The 20,405-nt window shown below is 41.4% G+C and overlaps 1 protein-coding gene across 1 annotated transcript in view; it reads right to left on the bottom strand.

Annotated features, from left to right (window-relative positions):
• Positions 1-17,682, bottom strand: part of LOC142741879 (uncharacterized) — a 114,864-nt gene extending 97,182 nt beyond the window's left edge. Inside the window, exons 1-4 of the mRNA XM_075851201.1 lie at positions 17,579-17,682; positions 15,304-15,964; positions 13,939-14,018; positions 1,506-1,604 (exon numbers count right to left, since the gene is read on the bottom strand). Of these exons, the coding sequence (XP_075707316.1) occupies positions 1,506-1,604; positions 13,939-14,018; positions 15,304-15,946 (822 nt within the window). The 5' untranslated portion in view covers positions 15,947-15,964; positions 17,579-17,682. The remainder of the gene's footprint in view (positions 1-1,505; positions 1,605-13,938; positions 14,019-15,303; positions 15,965-17,578) is intronic.
• Between the last annotated feature and the right edge of the window lie 2,723 nt (positions 17,683-20,405).

The following is a 20,405-nucleotide window of genomic DNA, read 5'->3' as shown; positions in this document are numbered from 1 at the left end:
CTTCACTATGGCCATCGGCGGCAGGACCCAGGACTCTGTCTCTTTGAACTCGCGCATGCGCAGATAGGCGAGGTACATGATGGGGTTAATTACTATTAATGTGAGGAACATGGAGGGTAAATTCATCGCACCTCGCGCCTCACATTAATAAGTGAATGAAAGCCGTGTTTATTTCATTTTTTTACAGCGTACACATCATAAATGATGCAAAAACATTGTTGTCCGCGCCATTACTGAATGTGTGTATTTTATGTATTGAGACTTATTTTAATGTTTATTGTAAAAAAGGTGAAGGTGTATTTTTTTTAAAATGTAACCATACTTTGTTTTTACTTTATTTTTAAACTTTAATGTACTGACATATATCAGATATGTGCCAGTACATTAGCCTGTGGACGGATAGCACACAGGCAGTTGTTAGGACATACTTGGGTATATCCTAACAACAAGAGATATGGTCAGACAGCCCTGGGGTCCGTCAATAGACCCTGGGCTGTCTGACCATATATGGTATGGCCCTCGATCGCGTCACAGGAATTCCCTGTGACGCGATCCAGGGGCATCCCCCCTTCTCACTTTCCCCTGAATGCTGCAGTCAGCTGTGATCGCAGCATTCACGGGAATAACGGCGGAGATGAGAGGTTCTCTGATCTCCGGCGTTATAGAGCGGGGCTGCGGCTGTGTAATACAGTCATTGCCCCGCTCCTGACAGGAAGTGCGCGCGCGGTCAGCATGAGGAGATGCGGCCGGCGCTGCACTAATGAGCGGCAGTTCAGGCACTGAAGACAACATGGGGGTGCTTTGTAGCGCGCCCGCCATGTTCTGTCTCCAGTGCCGCCGCTCATTAGTGCAGCGCCGGCCGCATCACATGATGCTGACCCCGCGCGCATATGTCAGGACTCAGGAGCGGGGCTGTGGCTGAATTACACAGCCGCAGCCCCGCTCTCATAGTCATGTGTACTATACTGAGCTGTGCGGCTGCAACGTGCATCCCTAATATCCGACAATATCCGGCATATAAGACGACCCCACACTTTTGACATTTTTTTAAGGGTGTAGAAAGTCGTCTTGTACGCCGATATATACGGTATATTTTGCTGCATAGAACCCACTTTACCTGGACCCAGTGGTGAAATGCAGATCTATGCAGCATCAGTGTCTACAGGCTGAAACTTTATGAGTTTTCTATATGTTAGGTATATCTATACGTTTGTTTAGTGTTGTTAGTACTAGCGTAGTCATCCACAAATAATTGTTTAGTGTCACCTAATGTCATTCCTATATTGAAATTAGAATTATTTTCAGTATCAAAAGCAAATAGTAAAATGCATAAACTCTCTCATGCCTTTGTATAGTGGCTATAAACCTCCGCACAGACCATCACATAATCTGCCCCTTCAATGCAGACTAAATAGGCCTCATTATAAATAATCCTACCTGGGCCTTATATAAACCCTCCCTTTATCTCTGGCAAGTGAAGAAATAAGAGAAGAAGACGTCCTTACCGTTTGCTGCAGTGTGAGACTCCCCTCTCTCTTCTTCTTCCCGTCTGTCAGCCTCTGAATTCCTATTCCAGAGTACGTCACAGTGCCAAATCTGTTACTCTACCCCCTGTGCCCTGATTCCTTTTCCCTGAGCATGATATACAAGGCAATATACACCAACCAGAGGGCATCCTAGTAAACACTTAGTGAGTTAGTGCCAGTCCCTCTGCCACATTATTCACTGCAACCATGTAAGACTGTGCCTTGCATATGTATACCTCTACTTGGACTGATTAGCTGGGGGCAGGGAGGGATGGCAGCTCCTTAGATTGCTGAGTCTATTGCTTGGCTTTAGGTCACGGACAAGCAGATCTCTTCTTCGCCTGGTTCTCTATTTCATTCTCTCTATCTCCATCTCTCTCCTGTTATCTGTGGTTCTTTCCCTCTCCCAAGATATTACACCTCATTCTATAAGGCATACTGCTTCATAGAAACTCTGTACAGGCTGATGACGATAATAAATACATGACCTGCACACTTAAGTTTTATAATACTTCACCGTCTTTACCCTCAGAGTAATACCCAGGAAATACGACTCTTTGTGCTTTAGGATAGAAATAATACTGCGAAACGTATGCAGATGACCATACATCAAGTCTTACATTTCACCCTGACCAGTTGTATCCCAAAAATTGTCTCCGCTTGTCAGTATACTCTGCAGGTTCAATATAGTTTTGTTTTTTTCAATTGAAAACGAAACACGTAGAAAATAAAACACTGTTAAATTATCAGAAAAAATATTTAATGAATGAGATTGTAGCGAGTACATGGTATTTTCAGGGTACCCTGATAAAAATGTGCACTTTTTTATAGAGGTTTGTCATCTTGGGGTTGAGCCAGTGGAAAAAGCGTAGGCACGTAGGCGTAGGCAGAGACAACAAATTTGTACACATGAAGCACTAGTAGACTATCTCAACGAACAATAGTATGATGTATGTACCACCAAATAATATGTAAGAGATACGGTTATATTTGTATATCATTGAGAATAGTCATATATGTAAACCAAGTATAACTTGGTGTTTTGACAAATACCATACAGAAGAACCTATAGAAGAAAAAATTGTCAAAAACGAACCCAGACGTGATAAATAATAGAAATTCATTTTATTAACAAACAGATACACATACAATTAAAAATGAGTCATACAATGTATTAAAAGGCGTCAACCTATGCAGGATATATTTGTAATACCGTCAGGGTATGAATGATTGTACTGGGGACATATGGGGTAAGAACAAGTCAAAAATATGCTAGCTATGCCTTGCATGCAGTCATTGAACAGTGCAAGAAAAAAGTGCTATGTGCAATATATAGCGCTACTCTATGTATAGATCGCCACTTAAAGTGTATATGAATGTAACACACATGCAGGACATAGGCAACAAGTCATCCGGGTCATTAAAGCAGAATATCCAAACAGCCCTGTAGTGATTAAACCAAGTGTCTAACTAAATAACGGTACATACCCAGGTTCATAATCCCGCATGGAGGAGACGCCAATACCCGACGCGGGTTTCGGCGGATGCCTTCGTCCGGGGCTGTTCGCATATTCTGCTTTAATGACCCGGATGACTTGTTGCCTATGTCCTGCATGTGTGTTACATTCATATACACTTTAAGTGGCGATCTATACATAGAGTAGCGCTATATATTGCACATAGCACTTTTTTCTTGCACTGTTCAATGACTGCATGCAAGGCATAGCTAGCATATTTTTGACTTGTTCTTACCCCATATGTCCCCAGTACAATCATTCATACCCTGACGGTATTACAAATATATCCTGCATAGGTTGACGCCTTTTAATACATTGTATGACTCATTTTTAAGTGTATGTGTATCTGTTTGTTAATAAAATGAATTTCTATTATTTATCAAGTCTGGGTTAGTTTTTGACCATTTTTTCTTCTATAGGTTCTTACGTATTGGCAGAGGTGGGGTCAGGTGGCCTCACCCCAGCTGTCATTGGTGCCTGGCTTTTTGTGGGAGGTCCTCTTGTTCCTGGATCCCCCTCGAGGAAGCTGTCCACCTTGAGTCCCGTATAAATTTGGCTGTTTTTGTTGTTTTATCTTTTTACTACTGTGATGTTTGTTATATTTAAAGCGTATTGGTCTGATATTTGTCCTCCAGCTGAAGCTATTACTGTGCATATAGAGAAAAGTGTCAATCAGTGGCTAGAGGGTTGAGGGAGGCAGGGGGAGCGGGAATTTATGAATATACTTGGACTCATACTGGGCACGCGCCGTAAGTATAAGGGTATGTGCACACGAGAAGTGGCTTTTACGTCTGAAAAGACAGACTGTTTTCAGGAGAAAACAGCTGCCTCGTTTCAGACGTAAAAGCTCCTCCTCGCATTATGCGAGGCGTCTTTGACGCCCGTAATCTTGAGCTGCTCTTCATTGACTTCAATGAAGAACGGCTGAAATTACGTTGCAAAGAAGTGTCCTGCACTTCTTTGCCGAGGCAGTCAATTTACGCGTCGTCGTTTGACAGCTGTCAAACGACGACGCGTAAATGACAGGTCGTCGGCACAGTATGTCGGCAAACCCATTCAAATGAATGGGCAGATGTTTGCCGACGTATTGTAGCCCTATTTTCAGGCGTAAATCGAGGCATAATACGTCTCGTTTACGTCTGAAAATAGGTCGTGTGAACCCAGCCTAAGTTCTAAATACTCAAAAACTACCTTACAAATCAGTGTGTTTGTCTGTAACTAATGTATCTGACTGATTACCTTTAAAAAAATAGGCGGTATACTACTGTGGGGGCAGGGTGCCTTTTAAATATCAATTTTAATTAAAGCTGTGACTGACCCACACTCATAGAAGAGTATAATGATTGTCCAAGTGTTTATTGTTAAGGAGTGTGGGATGCATGGAAATAGATAATTGGTGTTTTTTTTTTACTTTCTCCAGGGTGAACCCCCTAATGTATGTTATTTCTGAGCAGCCATATTGATTAAGATACAAATTAATTGGGATCACAGTCAAAGTTATATAAATACAATCATTTGCTAATAGTGTAGAATATATTTATTATATATTTCTAACATAATTGGTGTAAAACATTTTGGAAGCTTACTGTAAAAAATCCTCAAGTATTATAATAATAATTATAATTATAATAATAATAATATTATAAATTCATTTTCAGATCATTTCAATCTCTTAAAATTATGTGCATTCATCGTTAAATCCACCCATTGTAATCCTATTCTCCTCACCGCATTACTCTTAAACTACATCAGTACATTCGATTAAGGTTGTTGGGGGCCCACATTGCAGCATTGGGACCTGGACCCCACCTGATCCCTTATTGCACACATACAGTATAGGAGAGGCGGCTGCATATGCACATGGCCCTCTCCAGTAAAGTCTATGGGAACTATGGAGACAGCCATTCATTTCTTTAGACTTCAAAAGTGAGAGCCAAAATTATGCATCTTCACCTCTTTTCGGCTGGATAGGTTTACCGAAAGACCATTAGGAAGGGTGCGTGGTGTAGGCCCCTAGATGCCTAAGGTGGTGAAGGCCCCAGAGCACGTGCCCTATGTACCCTCCTGCTAATCCAGCCCTGGGGTACATACATGATAAGTGAAAGAAAAAATAGTTTGCACTGTAATGAAATTTCAGACTTACCTCATTTCCTTTGGAACCAATTCGTAAATTATGTCATGTCACAAAAGAGAAAACATAAGCAGTTAATAAATTAGTTTATTAGTTATCTATCCTAAAGGTCTTATGTCCTATAAGCAGCTATTATATCAATCAGTGCTATGTATTATATATTTGACTGTTTTTCTTTTTTTCAATTAACCTAATAATTCATCACAATATGAAACTTCTTATTACCAGACATTTTTCCTTTTTAAAAAATTAATTAAATCAGGACCAAGCATTGTTTTAACAGTGACATTTAAGTCCAGGTTCTATGGCATCAATGACATGTAAGATTCCCGTGCCTTCATAACTTTACAACATATATAATAATTCTAGCAAATACAGTACATAGGGTGAATTTAGAAATATTGCTGCAAATTATATTTAATGTATTCAAATATTTACTTTAAAGAAGTTGTCAAGTTTAGAATACCTATTTTCATATATACTATTAGGGAATTCTGAGTAAATAGAGGGGGTCCATTGTTTAGGGACTCCTCTCTCGGGCAGAGAGCAGTTACAAAGAGTGTCTTTCGCTCTGGGGGACCTTTCCTGTCTTGCATTACGCAGATGACAAATTGATATGTTTGGGTACTGTGTAATGCTTAATATCCCCTGTGGTGGCACTGCAGGGAAACTGCACACATACCGCCAGGTTTCCCCATAGATAAGAACTGATCATTGGGGCTCCCAGCAAGGGGAACACTTTGTGATCAGCTTAATGTCAAGGGATTCTTATAACAATAAGGTATTGTCCAATATGGAAAACCCCTTTAAAGTTTATTTGAACAAAATTTAGAAGTTAAACTGTAAAAAGAGTTTCTTTTCAAATATTTAACGTTACTGTTTTTGTAGTTATTTCTCGTTGTTTTCTACATTCATATAAACAGCTGCTTTCAAAAATAGTTAAAGAGGCTCTGTCACCAGATTCTCAAATCCCTATCTCCTATTGCATGTGATCGGCGCTGCAATGTAGATAACAGTAACGTTTTGTTTTTTTTAAAACGTTCATTTTTGGCCAAGTTATGAGCTATTTTATATATATATATATGCACTTGAGGTTTGAAATGGACAACTGGGCGTTTTTTTTTCGTTATGTCCAACTGGGCGTGTATTGTGTTTTTAACTGGGCGTGTTTACGTGTATGATTCTGACCAATCAGTGACCAGTCAGCGTCATACACTCCTCTGCATTTATTTACACAACAGCGATGTGCAGCCACATAAACAGAGATTAACATTAATCAAGTGTCCGGATAATGAATACACATGACCATCTAGCCTGGACGTCATGTGTATTCAGAATCCTGACACTTCTGACTCTTTTCTTTGAGATTTCTAGCAAGGGAAACTAAATCTCGTGAGATTACGGAGGTAAACGAGATTTCGTTTCACTTGCTGGAAATCTCACAGAAAAGATTCAGAAGTGTCAGGATTCTGAATACACATGACGTCCTGGCTGGATGATCATGTGTATTCATTATCAGGACACTTGATTAACGTTACTCTCTGTGTATGTGGCTGCACATCACTGCTGTGTAAATGAATGTAGAGGAGTGTATGATGCTGACTGGTCACTGATTGGTCAGCATCATACACGTAAACACGCCCAGTTAAAAACACAATACACGCCCAGTTGGACATAACGAGAAAAAAACGCCCAATTGTCCATTTCAAACCTCATTTGCATATATATAAAATAGCTCATAACTTAGCCAAAAATGAACGTTTTAAAAAAACAACAAACTTTACTGTTATTTACATTGCAGCGCCGATCACATGCAATAGGAGATAGGGATTTGAGAATCTGGTGACAGAGCCTCTTTAAACATTCTTAGGGTATGTGCACACACAAAATCAAAAACGTCTGAAAATACGGAGCTGTTTCATAGGGAAAACAGCTCCTGATTTTCAGAAGTTTTTTAAGCCACTCGCGTTGTTTTCTATAGAGTCAATGAAAAACGTCCCAAGAAGTGACATGCACTTCTTTTTCACAGGCGTCTTTTTACGTGCCGTTATTTGAAAACGAGGCGTAAAAAAATGCCCCGTCAGAACAGAACGCCGTATTTCCCATTGTAATCAATGGGCAGATGTTTGTAGGCGTTCTGCTTCCGTTTTTTCAGCCATTTTTCGAGGCGTGAAACCCCACCGAAATACACCTGAAAACGCTCCTTGTGAACATACGCCCCCAATTTACTGCTTTCTCATAACAAGAATCTAGCAGAATTCTGAATTTATCTTTAAGGCCCCATGCACACGAGCGTATTTTTGCGGCAGGTGAATTGCGGCCCCATTCATTTCAATGGGCCTATGCACACGACCGTGCATGGCCCAGGAGACTGGACCGCAGAAAGAACGGACATGTCTTATAATGGCCGTGTTTTGCGGTCCAGGCTCATAGAAATTAATGCACACGGCCATGTGCACGGCCCGCGATTTGCGTGCGGCCCGCGTGGGACACTCCGCGGCCGTCCGACCCGAAAATCACGGCCTTGCACATGGCTACGGTCGTGTGCATGTGGCCTTAGTCTGAAACATCACATAAAATCCATACAAGATAAGTGAAGCAAAGTTTTACACTTACCTATCTTTGATGTAGATTTAAACTGTGGAATATTGTAAAATGGGATTGAAGAGTGAAGTATTCTGTTAGGCTTAGTTCAGACGATGTGTATTACCTGCGGTTTTTCAGGAAATCTCATGTACACGCTGCATTTTTTTCTGCATGTAAATTTACCTGCCGTGCGTATTTGAAAATCTGCAGCATGTCAATTTATCTTGCGTTTCCGCTTGCGAATTGTATCTGACTAGTTTTATGGAAAAACACCCCAAAACCTGCAGCATGAAAACGCACTGATTTACATATCAAAATGCAAAAAACGCTCCAAAAAAACACATTGAAAGACTTACGATTGGGTGCACTTTTTACCTCCGATTTCCTGCATTTTCCTGCAGTTTTGATACGTATTTTCCGCAGCAAATACACATTGTGTGCATGTAGCCTTAAAGTGAATCTTTAACCGGTTAAGGACTAGGCTGTTTTACAGCTAAATGACCAGAGCAAATTTCACAATTTTGCTATGCGCTTCTTTAGATGACTATAACTCAGCAGGTGAATAAAGTTCATCTTTGAATTTTACACTCTTTTTAAAGGACAGATAGGGCTTTGTTTTAGTGGCATTTGTCAGTATATATCATTTTTTTTTTTTTCTCTAAAGTGGGTAAAATTGGAAAAAAATTCAAGAATTTAGCAATTGCGCCAGTTTATGCTAGCATTTTTCACACACGATATGGACCACGGACAAAATTAATCTTTCACATTCTTCCACTTCTCCCGTGCATGGGGATACCAAATATGTGTGCCTTATTCACTGTGCGGGCATGTGCCAGGGCTTGGCATAAAAGGAGGCTTGTTGGCCTTTTCGGTCCAGGAATTTTGCATTTGATTTTATAACCGCGTACTGTTTTCTGGGGGGCCTAATGCTGCTGAAACATTAGAAACACCCCATAAATGACTTCATTCACACAAGTAGACCCCACAAGGTTTCCTTCAAGGGGTTTATCATATTTTTAGACAGTCCAGTTTTCTTCTGAAAGTTTCTTGAATAAGATGGAACAAAATAAAATTACCTTTTTTTTTTAACAAATGCGTCAGTTTATGCTAGCTTTTTCACACACAAAATGGACCACGGACAAAATTCATCGCATTTCACATTCTTCCACTTCTCCCGTGCATGGGGATACCAAATATGCGTGCTTTATTCACGGGCATGTGCCAGGGCTTGGCATAAAAGGAGGCTTTTTGGCCTTTTCGGTCCAGGAATTCTGCACTTGACTTTATAGCCGCATACTGTTTTCTGGGGGGCGTAATGCTGCTGAAACATTAGAAACACCCCATAAACGACTTCATTCACACAAGTAGACCCCACAAGGTTTCCTTCAAGGGGTTTATCATATTTTTAGACAGTCCAGTTTTCTTCTGAAAGTTTCTTGAATAAGATGGATCAAAATAAAATTAGCAATTTTTTAGCAAATGCGTCAGTTTATACCAGCATTTTTCACACACGGTATAGACCACGGTCAAAATTAATCTCCGTTCACATTCTGCCACTTCTCCCGTGCACGGGGATACCAAATATGTGGCCTTATTTATCACATAGAGATGTAGGAGGGCGGAGGATAGAAGAAGATTATTTCACAAATCGCTTTTTTTCAAAGCTGGTTTTACAAAACTCAACAGAGTTTCTATAACACTTCCAAAATATCTGCTCTTGAAGCAGAAATCCCAAAATATTCATCTAGGGGTATAATGGGAATTTATTTTTTGGGGTTTTCTAAAATAAGAAATTTCAGGTTAATGCAAATGGAGCTCTCCAGCAGATGAACTTTAGAAAACATCAAACATGACATCCACCCCCCACCCATTCCCTCCCTCACCCTTGGAGTAAAATCATGGGAAAAATAAAAACGTAATGTAGGGCAAATATATTTTCAACAAATTAACTAAAATCTAATAATTCAGAACAGTGTGGTATTTTTTAAAACATGGCTCAATGCACAGGCCTGGTTGCGAGGGACATGAGGGACAGAAATATCGGGAATCTTTGCGGTGCCCGTCTTTTCTGCAGACGCGGCACTTTTTCTGGGGGTTGCTTCTGGTTGCTGTTGGGGGAATCCGACTGATGAAGTGTCTTTCAGTCAGTCGCGTGACATCCTCAGACTGGGGGCATTCTCGGGTGTCCTGAACATCAAAAATGAGGCCTTCAATAATTTTCTCCTGGAAATCCAGGTATGTGTCTCTGCCTCTGTTTTTTTTGTAGAGCACAAATGAGTTGTGGATGGCCACCTGTAACAAATAAATGGCCACCTTTTTGTACCAGGTTTTAGTTTTGCGTTTTACTAAATAGGGCTGTAAAACCTGGTCGCTTAAATCCACCGCCCCCATGTACTTGTTATATTCGGACACGCTCACTGGTTTGTGCTTGTCCGATGTTGCCCCTCTTTCCCTCACTGCCACTGTTCCTGCGGTATGAATCGTGCTTAGCACATACACATCTTTGCGATCCCTGAACTTGACCGCCAGCAATTCTTCAGATGCATAAGCACAGGAGTCCCCCTTTACCATGCGCTTCCCCACTAATTGCTGTGGAAAACCAATTCTGTTTTTGCGCATGGTACCACATGCCCCAGTCCTTGCAGCATGCAAATGCCTAAACAGGGGCACACTCGAATAAAAATTATCACAGTACATGTGGTACCCCTTGTGAAGCAGAGGCTGCATTATCTCCCACACAATCTTACTGCTGGTGGAAAGATCAGGGGGGCATCCAGGAACATTTATTGTGCGGTCCCGCCCTTCATAAATCCTGAAGGCGGTGGTATATCCTGACCCGCTTTCACACAATTTGTAGAGCTTAACGCCATATCTTGCCCTTTTGGAAGGTAGATATTGGCGAAAGCTAAGTCTGCCATGAAAGTTGAGGAGGGATTCGTCCACACTTACATTCTGCTCAGGGGTGTAGAGTTGCAGAAATAAATTATTCAGGGAATTTATTAGCGGTCTTATTTTGAACAACCGATCCCGGTTTGCATCGGTACTTGGGGGGGCCTGTGCGTTGTCATTGAAGTGGAGGAACCTCATTATTGTCTCATAACGAGACCTGGGCATTACTGCAGAATATACTGGGGTGGCTTGGGCGGGTCTTGTTGACCAGTAAGACCTAATGGAGGGCTTTTTGACAATACCCATATTTAGGGTGAGCCCCCAAAAAATTTTTAATTCCTGCAAATTGGTGGGCGTCCAATCTCTGGCATGGGTGGATGAAGGTTTCTGCCTTATATATTGCGTGGCATATAAATTTGTTTCGTGGACAATCTGATTTAGGATGTCGTCCGTTATAAATAAATGGAAGTAATCCATTTGGACAAAATTTGTATTGTCCACGGTTATGCCAGGAGTGGCCGTAAATCCGTGGATTCTAGGCCCAAAAGATGGGGCAGGTGCCCATACAAGAGCCTGGACTGGAGGGACCAGGCTGTCCCGTGCTACAGCGCTACTTGGCCCTGCGCTTTCATGTTCTGCAGTTTCGACTGCATCAGGGACAACGTCCCCTGAAGATGAACCTGAAGTGACGCTGTCATCGTCACTACCTAAAACAGGTTCCATCTCGGACGCCATCTCTGATGCGGTCTCCGACTCAGACCACAGCATGGCGTATGCCTCCTCGGCGCTAAACAACTTCCTCGCCATAACGTAACTAACACTAACACTAACTAAACAAATTTTTTTATTTTTTATTTTTTTTATAAAACACACAAACTAACTGCTATATATATCTACACTACCGCTAACAAAAAAATAAACCGCTATTGCTATATATATTATATATATGTGGATATATATATAATTATATACTCCCTACCTGCCTATTCTAATAGAATAAAAGAAAGAAAGGTAGATAGATAGAAAAAAAGATAGATGGATGGATAGATTGTATAGATAGATAGAAATCTATCTATACAGAGAATGTTTTAGTGTAACTGTATTTTTTTTCACTGTATTCTTCTGGCAGCAATTCTCCCGAGTCTCTTCTTCTCCTCAAACTGAAACAATGTTTGAGGAGAAGAAAAGAGGCAGGAGATTTACTGCCAGAAAAGTCAAAATAAAACAAATGTGGTCGCTGTGATAGGTTTTCACAGCGACCACATGATCAGGGACCATCAGATTGGTCCCTGATACTCTGCCCAGTGCCCAGAGCTGTTGGTAACAGCGAGGGCACAGGGCTGTGTGCACGCGATCGCGTGCACACTGTTTTCTATGCAGAAATGCATGTGATCGCTGTGATTGGTTGTCACAGCGATCACATGTTCAGGGGCCAAAAGATTGACCCCTGACATTCTGCCCAGTGCCCATGGCTGTTAGCAACAGCCAGGGCATAGAGCTGTGTGCACGCGATCGCGCGTGCACAGTCTCTGAAGTGCGGCCGTATATATACTATACGCCGGACTTTAGAGACCCTGACCGCTGGCCGTATATTTACGGCCAGCGGTCGGGAACCTGTTAAAGGAATTTTTCTATTATTTTTTTAGTCTAAAATGTTATGCTGATTAGTTTTATAATATACACCATATGGCCAAAAGAATGTAGACACCTATCCTAATTATTTAGTTCAGGTGTTTCAGACACATCCATTGCAAACAGGTGCATACAATCAAGCACACAGCCATGCAATGTCCATAGACAAATATTGGTAGCAGTATGGGTTGCACAGGAGAGCTCAGTGACTTTAAACATGGCAATGTCATAGGATGCAACCTTTGCCACTATTCAAATTGTGAAATGTCTGATCTGTTAAATCTGCCCTTGTCAAGAAGTAAGTGCTATTATTGTCAAGTGGAAATGTTTAGGAATAACAACGGCTCAGCCATAAAGCGGTAGCCCACGCAAGCTAACAGAATGTAGACCACATAAACTAACCCCTCCCCTCTGTTGCATCTCTCACTACAGAGTTGCAAACTGCCCCTGGAGGTGACATCAGCACAAGAACTGATGGGTTTCCATGTAGAATGCCAAGGGTCGGCTGGACTGGTGTAAAGCTGCCACCAATGGACTCTGGAGCATTGGAAACATTTTCTCTGCATTGATAAATCATGTATCACCAGTGGGCAGTCTGAAAGACAAATCTGGGTTTGGCGGATTCCTTAAGAACTCTATCTACCAGAAGTGCCCATTTTAACATTTGAGGGTTTGCCCTAGGTCCCTTATTTCCAGTGCTGGGTAATATTAATGCTACAGCATACAAAGACATTTTAGACAATTATATACTTCCAACTTTGTGGCACCTTTCCTGTTCCACCATGACTGTGTCCCTGTACACAAAGCAAGGTCCATAAAGAGATGGTGTGACCTCAACCTCATCCAACACCTAATACCTTTGGGATAAATTGGAAGGCCAATTACGAGACAGACCTTCTTGTCCGACATCTGACCTCACAAATGCTCTTTTGGTTTAATGGGCATAAATTCATACATATACAATTTAAAGTATTGTGAAAAGCTTCCTGAGAAGAGTGGAGGCTGTCATAGCTGCAAAAGCAGGCCCAATTCTATATTAACGACCATGGTATTGGAATGGGATGTCCAAAATGCTCCTATAGATGTGGAGATGAGGTGTCCACATACTTTTGCTAATATAGTATAACTGTAAAGGGTCAGAGTTCTGCTTCTCTGATCCAATGCTTGAAACCCCCTGTTTTTATTCAAACAGCCATAGAAAAGAGAAAATATATAATTCCGGCTACCCACAGAAACCACTAGGGGCATACGGATTATATAACTTCCAATGAACTTAAAGGGTTATTCCTTTCTAAGAAATTTATGGCATAGCCACAGGATATTGCATAAATGTAGTATAGAGCTCTGGAACCTGCACCTATATCGAGAACGGGGGTTGTTCGACCCCAGCTTCACCTAATGAGGCGGCTGCTGATCGCAGATTCTAGGTGGTAGCTATTCAAGAGGGGGCCGCTAGTTTCCGCTTGGAATCTGCGGCCAGGGGGTGCCTCACCAGGCGAAACGGAGGTCAGTCCATGTCCCAGAGTTGAGACCTACTTCTATCAAACTCTTATGGCATATCATGTGGATATGCCATAAATGTCTAAATTGGGATTAACCCTTCAGTAATAAAACAGTATGTAGTAGGATCCAAACTTTCCTTAGCATAACAGCTTACTGAAAATTTTGCATAGATTTTATTATAGGACACACCTTCTAACCAGCAGACAAGAGCTGAAGCAACGTCACTATGAGAACCTAAAAATATATAAAAATATTAAGGAACAAGACAAATACTACAACTACTACTACCATTAAACCAATATTATGCGACATAAGCAAACTGAGACTTGGGACTGAAGCTCGCAGTCTTAGTATATATTACCTATAGAGAATGTCTCAGAGTATTTTCCCAACCATAACCATAACCATCACTCTTCAATAGTGACTACATCAGTAACAGTGATAAGGCATCCTAATGAATGCCCAAACATAAACAGAAATATCCTCCAAAAAATTAAATTGAATAGTATAAAAGTTTGCAAAGATATGACAATGTAACATAACTAAAAGGCTGTGTTCACACAGGCCGGATATGCTGCGTAAAAGCACACAGCGTATACGCCCTGTGCGCCCCAGGGAATTTCGGGCCAAAAAAAACGCAACAAATTGTGTTGCAGTTTTTCGACATGAATGTCCACTGCAGAAAACTGCACCTAAAAAAAAAAATATTCATACTTACGTTGCCATGGTGGCCGGTCCCTCCGCCATCCTGCAGCCCAGCCTCCTGGGATGATGTTTCATCCCATGTGACCGCTGCAGCCTGTGATTGGCTGCAGCAATCACATGGGATGAAACGTCATCCCAGGGGGCCGGTCTGGACAAAGAAACACAGAATTCTGAGTAAGTATAAGATTAGTTGCGCAACATCTTCTATTTGTTGCGGGTTTTACCTCCTCATTGAATTCAATGGGGAAAACCCACAACAAATAAGCAGCGAGAACGCAAATACAGTTTGTATGGGATTCAAGGTGATTGTCGACAATAGGCATCTCCATGTCATATTTACTAATGGACCAGGGAATGTAAAAATGTGACCCTCTAGAAGGGATTTCTCATAATATTAAACATAGATCACACTACAGAACTTGTGCAGTATAACATTTTTAGATGGTATTTTTGTTTAAAATGAGGTCCTGTTCTATAGATAATCAGAATAATATGCAATGATTTGTGTAGTTTACACGTTATGATTTTGTCTGTGTTTTAAACACATTGTTCCAAACATTTAATTAAGATCAATCAATGCAATGGATGTCCTGATTTCTGTATATGTTTTATACATTCTTCTACAAAATTTACCCTAGGATTGGGTGTCCCCCTTAATATAGAGCCAGCCTTAGTACCTCCTAAACAAAACAAGTCTCTGTTTCCCCCTTAGCAGAGCCATCCGCAGTGTCACCATATCCACCTTACAGGCGCTGCAGTATTCACCTTACAGCAGCGGAAACTTTAGCCAATCGCATACCCAACCCTAACTTACCGACAATGAAGGTTTGTTCTGGCGCCTCCTGCTGAACACTTGGTGGAGATGTTCCTATATTGAATACACTGTCTCTTAATGACGTATCATGTTTCCCTTCCTCACCGTCACTTTGCCGATAGCCCTCCATTGTGTCACTGGGAATTATGCTCACCCTACGAATTGTTTGAAACTGTAAAGTTAGTGGTGCATTGACTTGGTTTGTTTGATCCAATCTGACAACTTCCCAATTTTGTGTCTGAATAGAACCATCACTTATAACCGGCTTAGTAGAGATTGCTGATGAGGCACTATGGCGACGTATAGCAGAACTCATATGAAGAGCTGCACATCTTGGATCTATTGGGGACAAGCTCTTTGACCTTTGTTTCACCTTGGATGATGCATATGGTGTCTCCAGTAACCGTCTTCTCCATTCAGTGGCCTTTATCTCAGTTTGGACTCTATGTTGCAGAGCATGGATTAGTAAATTGGGTTTTGGTGTTTCAACAGAAGGATTAATATCTTCTTGTACTTGTGTATCGTTTTGTGCTTTTGTGACCTCTTTTATTGGCTTCTCTGACAGGTTTGGCTGGAGTGATGCAGATTCCTGTTTGAGCTCCTGGTTAGTGCTTGATGACAATATGTCTCTGGTAAAATCCATGATGAGGAAACACCAATTCTGAGATTTAACAAAACGATGGAATGATTACATTACATTTAAAAAAAGGTTCCTGTCCTATAACATCACAGTGATCAATGTCTTAAAGAAAACGTGTGACCTACCATTTTTATTTTACTCTTAATAAGATATAATATTTATATTTACCTTTTTTCCTTAAAGGGGTTGTCCATGCACGGACAACTGATGACCTATCCACAGGATAGGTCATCACTATATAATCGGTGCGGGTTCGACACATGGACCCCACACCGATCAGCTATTCCGGCTGCCTTCGGGCAGCGGATGTCAATGCTGGAAGCAGTTGGCTCCAGTCACTGTATAGAGGCTGAGCTTCAGTGTTGCCATCTGCTTCCGGCTCCGGCTACTTCATACCCTTCATAACATCCAGCGCCCGGAGGCAGCCAAAGCTGCTGATCGGTGCGGGGCTCGAGTGTCGGACACGCACCGATCATATACTGATTACTTATCTTGTGGATAGATCATCTGTTGTCCATTCGTGGACAACCCCTTTAACTTCTTCAGGATTAGGCCAATTTTGGCCTTCAAACACATTCTGACCATCATTACTTTTTTATTTTTGCAACATGACTATCTGAGGCCTTGTTTTTTGCGGGCCAAGTTGTACTTTGTCAGGGCAACATTTTGCATTAATTCAAATTTTTCTATGCCGTTCACAAATCATATTAAAGGGATATCAATTTTGTTACTGATCACTTTGGTTATGGAGATACTCAATTTGACTATATTAGGTGTCCTCCAATTGATATGCAATAAAATACAATAGATTATATATTTTTTTAACTGCTTTAGAGCAATTAAAAAAAACATGATGAGTTTTTTTTGTAGCTTCACTTTTTTTAACCGTTACATTTTTTTAAATTATTTTTTATTTTATTTATCTTATAAAGAGACTTACTTTACTGATATTTCTCTTTTCATATTTTTCTTTTACTTTTGTAACATGCTAGCATATACACATATGCTAACATACAGTATATTACCCTGTGTATGTTAAATATATAGGCTGTTGCTAGGACATCCATATGTATGCCCTAGCAACTGTAAATATTAAAAGACACCCCCCATGGACCTTCAATGTATTGCATCACAGGGAAGCCCTGTGTCACATACAAAGGGGCATCTCTCTTTGTTTTACTTTCTCTATGCCGTGGTCAGCATTGCAATAATGCCAGAGATCATAGGTTACTCTGATCTCTGCTGGTAGAATGGGTGTGGGGCTATGCTTGGTAGCTGCACTTCCTGATCGTGTAGGCACATTTCATGTCCTACGCGATGCCAGCTCCATAATAGTATGGCCCTGTGCTCCCACTGGCACCTTTCTTTATATCACTGCCCACCAACAGGTTGCCGGCTGTGTGTCTAAAGTTGTCTCCCTATGGAACCGCATAGATTGGGCTCTCTCTGTATATATGTATATATATATATATATATATATATATATATCTATATATATATATATATATATATAGATATATATTATATATATATATATGGTAAATAAAGACGTATGTGAATATTAGTAGCATAGCAGACCTGATCACACAGCACAAAAAGAGAACTAGAAAACGTCAACAACATTGAGGCACTAACATTCACACAGGTGATAAACACAGGCAGTGTCGATGGCTCATGTGGACCATGTACAAACCCAGCAACTTTAAACTGAACCCGCAGCTGGCATGACGAGGGAAGATGAAGCTATAATGCCGAGAAGCAGGAGTAAAGAGCTATAACGCAAGTGTTCATGCATAAATGAAAACTCCCCTGTAAGATGCTGAATATGGTTCATTCCAACTGCTAACCGTTTCTTGTTGTATGAGGGTATGTTCAACACGTAGTGACCAAAAACGTCTGAAAATACGGATCTGTTTTCAGGCAAAAACAGCTCCTGATTTTCAGAAGTTTTTTAACAACTCGCGTTTTTTGCAGCTTTTTTTACGGCCGTTTTTGGAGCTGTTTTTCAATGGAGTCAATGAAAAACGACTCCAAAAACGTCCCAAGAAGTGTCCTGCACTTCATTTTATGCGCCGTATTTTGACAGCGATGCGTAAAATAAAGGCTCGTGGGAACAGAATAATGTAAATCCCACTGAAAGCAATGGGCAGATGTTTGTAGGCGTATTAGGGGCGTTTTTTCAGGCGTAATTCGAGGCGTAAAATGTCCGAATTACGTCTGAAAACACTGCGTGTGAACATACCCGTAGCCCTATTTCATACAACTGTAATGAGGAGTACACCAAAATATTAAAGGGGTTTTTCCACTTTACAAAACCTATTTCCTTATACCCTATGAGGTAATTCTGCGGTCCCCTGATTGGGATCTTCATCTTTTGGCCAGAGTGGAGAGCGGTACCCAAAGAGCATCTCTCGCTCGGGAGGATCTGTCCTGTATTACACAGACAGCCCATGAATGGGCACTGCGTAATGCTTAGGCTGGATTCACACGAACGTGTATTGCGTCCGTGCGGGCCGCGTGGTTTTCACGCGCCACGCACAGACCAATACAAGTCTATGGGGCAGTACAGACAGTCCGTACTTTTTGCGCAGCGTTTGTCCGCTGCGCAAAAAGCGCCACATGGTCAATATCTCCGCGTATTTCGCGCATCACGCACCCATTGAAGTCAATGGGTGCGTGAAAACCACGCAGGTCGCACAGAAGCACTTCCGTGCGAACTGCCTGTTTCGCGCACCAGCTGTCAAAAGGATGAATGTAAACAGAAAAGCACCACGTGCTTTTCTGTTTACAAACATCCAAATGGCGTGTCATAATGATGGCGGCTGCGCGAAAAGCACGCAGCCGCGCATCATATGATGCTGCCTCACGGAGCAGGCAAGTGGCTTTTACGCAGGCAAAACGCTGCGTGTTTTGCGTGCGCAAAAACGCCACGCACGTCTGAATCAGGCCTTAAAGAGAACTTGTCAGCAGTTTTAAGGCCTCAAAACTGCTCACAGAGTGATATATGAGAGGGGAAGGGCATTTTATATGTACCATTTTTCTCAATCACGCAAGTTGCATGACCATAAAAGCGATGTTTGATTCACCTAGGGCAGTGATTGCAAGTGCCATTATCTTGTGATGGCTTTAGTGGCCTAGGGGTAGTCCACTAGAACCGTCACTCAGAGCAGAGGGGCAAAGCTTGCCGCATGCAGTGCGGGGCACTTGCACATCAAGTCCCGCCTCAGTGGCACTTGTGATCGGTGCGCTGTGGGAATTAAACATAATTAAACATTATCAAAAATTTACATTTAAAATGCCCTTCCCCTCCCCTATATCACCCTGTCAGCAGTTTTGAGACCTCAAAACTGCTGACAGGTTCCCTTTAATGTCCCCTGTGATGGCGCTGCAGGGAAATTCAACACTTACTTTTAGTTTTCCCCCACAGATTACAGCTCATCGCTGGGGTCTTAGCAGTTGGACATTTTGTTTAGCTTATTGTTAAGGGACCTTTCAGGTTTATCCAAAGCGGACAACCCCTTTAAATGCAGTTTATATGACCTTCCGGACACACTGTATACGACACTTGCTATCCTTCATCGAAAAAGTTGGGTTCCATTGCTGTAAATAAATGCAAGGGTCTTTCCCACAATTTCAAGCTACAACATATTGCTATGGAGTCCGACTACTGGATGGAGAACAATCAGTAGAATAAAGGGATCGACCCTGGGACTGTTACAACCCCCTTAGAATGAAAAGGCCGCAGCACTACTAAAGCAAAGCAGCCCCATCAACATTTTCTGCGTACAGCATCGCTTCTGACCAGGTGTTGTGCAGAAAACTACAATCATGCTTCATTCAAGTGTGAACTGCCTGGGCATCATAGTGCCAGATGTGGAGGATATCATTACGAGCTCCAGTAGTCGGGCCGCCACACATTAAAAAGTTATGGCTTATTCTAGTTTTATGCTATAACTTTCTATAATGGAAAAACTCCTTTAAGTGAGCGTAAATCACTGACTCACATATCACCAGTCTCTCAATTTTACCATAAATGACAAAGAGCTGCAAACCAGGAAAGTACATTTTTTTTAATATCTTCACTGTAATAAAAATTCTGTCTTCCAGGACCTGCATTACTTTATTACAGTCTACAAGCCCTGACATGTGGTTATTTGTGGTTTCCTGTATTTCCAGTGATGTTTATAGACCTTTTAGCCTGTTTTGACCTGATAGATGCATGTGTAGTAATTGTGGTGATTGATGCCCCATTGTAGGAGTTCTGTACTTCTGCTGCCTCATTCCACTGTGCTCAGGATCTTCCCTAACATTACTTTTGTAGCCTTTTACATCCAAACTTTTTTTGTTTTTGTTTTATCATACTGTATTACTTTGTCATTATACTTCATTTTATGTATACACTATTTACTTTTTTTTTTTACCAGGGAATCGAGCAGCTGCAGCTGTAGGGCCCATTTTCTGA

The sequence above is a fragment of the Rhinoderma darwinii genome, chromosome 2 (genome assembly GCF_050947455.1).
Source record: "Rhinoderma darwinii isolate aRhiDar2 chromosome 2, aRhiDar2.hap1, whole genome shotgun sequence".
Taxonomy (NCBI): Eukaryota; Metazoa; Chordata; class Amphibia; order Anura; family Rhinodermatidae; genus Rhinoderma; species Rhinoderma darwinii.
This window is presented reverse-complemented; position numbering and strand designations above follow the sequence as displayed.